The 3,439-nt window shown below is 31.4% G+C and overlaps 2 protein-coding genes across 3 annotated transcripts; both read right to left on the bottom strand.

The window, feature by feature from the left end:
- Positions 1-455: 455 nt before the first annotated feature.
- On the bottom strand, positions 456-2,164 carry LOC119603874 (DNA polymerase subunit gamma-2, mitochondrial). Of its 2 annotated transcripts, none has more exons than XM_037956138.1 (3): positions 1,404-2,164; positions 821-931; positions 456-750 (listed from the first exon to the last, which is right to left on the bottom strand). In XM_037956138.1, the coding sequence occupies exons 1-3, from the start codon at positions 2,143-2,145 to the stop codon at positions 464-466; spliced, it is 1,140 nt and encodes a 379-aa protein (XP_037812066.1). In that variant the 5' UTR covers positions 2,146-2,164; the 3' UTR covers positions 456-463. The 2 variants fall into 2 exon arrangements, with proteins under 2 accessions (XP_037812066.1, XP_037812056.1); XM_037956128.1 differs by having other exon boundaries at positions 821-919; positions 1,404-2,163.
- Positions 1,566-3,180, bottom strand: LOC119603879 (glutamyl-tRNA(Gln) amidotransferase subunit C, mitochondrial). Its single transcript, XM_037956151.1, has one exon. It carries the CDS (start codon positions 2,618-2,620, stop codon positions 2,162-2,164), a length of 459 nt encoding a protein of 152 aa, XP_037812079.1. The 5' UTR covers positions 2,621-3,180; the 3' UTR covers positions 1,566-2,161.
- Between the last annotated feature and the right edge of the window lie 259 nt (positions 3,181-3,439).

The following is a 3,439-nucleotide window of genomic DNA, read 5'->3' as shown; positions in this document are numbered from 1 at the left end:
TCTCCAGATAATTTTGGGGTACTCCCGCATTATATGATAGTTAGCTTGTAGCTAGTCTTTAAAAGTCGGTTGTTTACGTTAATAAATACCAAATTTTGGAACACTTCTGCATTACATTGTTGTTCGTTTATAGTCAGTCTACTAAAGTTAACAAATAAAATCATAATAATAGAGAAACAAGAGAAAACATGTTGAAATACAATAAATTCTCTCCAGATAATTTTTAGGCACTTCTGCATTACGTTATAGTTAGCTTGTAGTTAGTATTAAAAAGTCGGTTCTTTACGTTGCCAAATACAAAATTTCGGGACAGCTCTGCATTACATTGTAGTTAGCTTATAGTCAGTCTGTAAAAGTAAACTAGAAGTGAATTTTTCTCGTAGTCGACTACAAAATTACTGGCAGGGTGGGTATAGCTAGTTAAAGATAAATAAATTGACGATATAAAAGTATAATTCGATTTCTATAAACAAGTTTTATTTTCAAAAATGTTCAATAAATATGTTGGTATGTCGCTTATGTGAATTGTTTCGAAGAGTGTTGTGTCACGACTGCGCAGCTTGATTAGCCCATTTTTAGGTGATTTGTCATCAACTACTAACGCATACGGTATGCCAAGGTTGTCAAAATATATCAAGTTCTTCTGGAGTTCTAATTGAGTATTTGTATGTATAGATTTATTATATAATCGAAGACCACTTTTACTTATAACATGTTCCAAATGCAAGGCCAATTCTTCAATAACTTTGTCTGAAATAGTTTATAGACTTTCAATTAACTGTGTGCTCCTTAGCAATAGTAAACTTTGTGAAACACTTACCACCTCGATGCAAACTAGCAAGTAGAATTTGATATGGAGCCAATTTTCGATTTAACATCAGTGCATTAATTCTGCTGCGTGATCCGTAATGACAGGCGTCTAAAATTAGAGCTTATTCAAAAAATCATAAGTCATAGTAGGTATGTTTATTTTTATTTGGAAATATGTACATATCGTCACCTGAGACGCAAAAGCCCTTAACTAACCCAAAATTGATTTTATTGTTGATTCTAATATATTGCAGCAAAACGAATGCCTACACCAAAAATTGGACTCCTCTGACCTTAATGATTTTATTGACAAAACAACAAGAGGCCCTATCTACAAAAACATTTAAATATTAAAGGTAAAAAGTCCAATTTATCCATTTTTATATACGTCAATGTCAACTATCATAACAAATGATAGGTTTCACTATTAAACAATTCGTTTATCTACTACAAATAAATCGCGTTGATAGAAACAAACTTTTCAATTTAAATAGTTTTTTGCATCTCTTGTAAAATTTTAAAAATTATACCTAGATAGGACCGTTTGCGTTTTGAGTGACTATATGTATCTGTACACAAATAAATTAACTTACCACATGTTATTAAATCCAAATTAATTACAGAACGCAATAAAGAAATATTAAGGGAATCCTCATCGATGTTTGAATTTAAAGAATTAATGTTGTATAAAGGGACTAGCGTAATTGACTCCATATCGACTAACCCAAATGGAAAATTTGCTTTGATTGATATTGATTTGCTTTCATTACCAATTTTATATTCATCATTTTCCTTAGTACAAAGATCGAACGGAACTACGGAATAACGACTTGGGTTGGCAGAGAAACGCATCCACCATATTTTACGCTCCCGTTGTAAATTATAAAATTTGGATAGAGCTGTTTCTTTTGCCACAAAGTACTCAGATACCAAAAAAGTGCTATTCTCAGAACCGTAAAAATTATCTTCCTCAGAGATAAAACTATTACTAATATTATTGTAACTTGTCTGTAACACAATAGACTTTGACGAATTAACTAATTTATCTTTGCATATCTGTTTGTATGATTTTTGGAATTCACTATTTTGTAAAAAGGATAAGCGACTGAAAAATTCCATTTGATTTTTTCCTTTTTGATTTGTACCGCCGTATGGTGTAGCCCAACTTGGTGAAGATTTCCACAGTTGTTTACATATCTGTTCTCGCAATAGTAATCCATTTTTTAGTAACGAGGATTCACAACGCATTTTTTCATTCTTATCCAAAACACATTTTGCAATTAAATAATTTGTATCATTTAAAAACTTCAATATATTCTTAAGAGAATTCGTCATATCAGATTTTTTGTTTTTAATTCTTAATTATATCTTCCTGTTGCAAAGGTATATTGCCAGGCGGGGAAATAAAGTAGTCTTCTTCAGTGATTTTAGCGTTCTTAAGAATTTCTTCCCTGCAATTTCCTTCGTTGATTTTATCAGAACGTAGATGTAATGCCTGATTCTCTAGAACTGTGTATAAAGGCTTCTTATTCGAAATATCAATATTCTCAATCCTTTTGGCAAATTGTATACTACTTCTTAAGGTTTTCAAAGCTTCTTCGCCATCTAGATTTACCAAAGCAAGACGCTCCAATAGCTGTACTGTTTTCTTACTTATTTCAAATACTTTTTCGTTTGAGTGGTTTAACTCTTCCTTTACCGGTTGATCGGGAACTTTGCTAATGTGACGTAATTGCTTAAAATCCAGCTTTTCCTCTGCGGTTTTAGCTGCTGACACACAGTATGAACGAGAAGTCAACAAACGCTTCATTATATTGAATGAAGTAAAATTAAGTTTATTTAATTTCACACAATTAAACACCTCAAATATTATATTTCAAAAAAACTGCAGCATGTAGAACTTTACGTAATGTCTAAATTAGATAAATTTTTATTTAGCTAAACGTCAAATTGTTATCATGATAAAAAAATTAGCTGATACAGATGACATTTATTAGCGTTATAGCAACGTGATGACAATATTGTCTAAACAATTTTTTAGACAATTGTTTTGTTGATAACAAAAGTCATTGTATTGTAAAATTTGTATAGAATTTAGTTTGTTAATTTTTTTTATTAAAATTGATTTTAACATAAGCACAAAGTATACAGAGGTGTCACTTTTGGCATTTAAAAAAGTCTAAAATCAGCTTTTGTTTGATTTTGAAATTGTTTTGTGAGAAGAGGTATATAAAATACAACTAAAAAAATCATTGAAATCGTTTTGTGCGAAGAGTGAAAGAGAGTGAAATTGTTTTTTTTCCCATACAAAACAAAATCTACTTCGTAACTAGATTTCGTTAAAATCTACTCAAAATCTAAGACCACTTTTAGCTGAGGGAACACCAACGTGCGACACGAGTAGGGTTTCGTTCCCGGGAAGCGTCGGGAAAAAATTCAAGGGAAATGTTGTGATTTTTAGCTTCCCGATTCCCGGGAATTTTAGTCGGGAATCCCGGGAATTAAAAACTAGTAAAAATGCAACCATGTTTATTGTTACCATACAAAACAAAATCTACTTCGTAACTAGATTTCGTTAAAATCTACTCAAAATCTAAGACCACTTTTAGCTGAGGGAACACCAACGTGC

Source organism: Lucilia sericata, unplaced genomic scaffold (assembly GCF_015586225.1).
Source record: "Lucilia sericata isolate MDLA Ls3-8-SP2 unplaced genomic scaffold, ASM1558622v1 Contig000010F_arrow, whole genome shotgun sequence".
Lineage (NCBI taxonomy): Eukaryota > Metazoa > Arthropoda > Insecta > Diptera > Calliphoridae > Lucilia > Lucilia sericata.
Note: the sequence above shows the minus strand (reverse complement) of the source record. Positions and strands in the feature narration are given on the sequence as shown.

Excerpts from the sequence above, each read along its gene's own strand:
- LOC119603874 (XM_037956138.1), bottom strand. The coding sequence starts at position 2,145 with ATGACGAATTCTCTTAAGAATATATTGAAGTTTTTAAATGATACAAAT. Across the intron at positions 932-1,403 it reads TTTGGATTTAATAACATGTG|CTCTAATTTTAGACGCCTGT; the intron begins GTAAGTTAATTT and ends TTTTTGAATAAG. Across the intron at positions 751-820 it reads TGCTAGTTTGCATCGAGGTG|ACAAAGTTATTGAAGAATTG; the intron begins GTAAGTGTTTCA and ends AAACTATTTCAG.
- LOC119603879 (XM_037956151.1), bottom strand. The coding sequence starts at position 2,620 with ATGAAGCGTTTGTTGACTTCTCGTTCATACTGTGTGTCAGCAGCTAAA.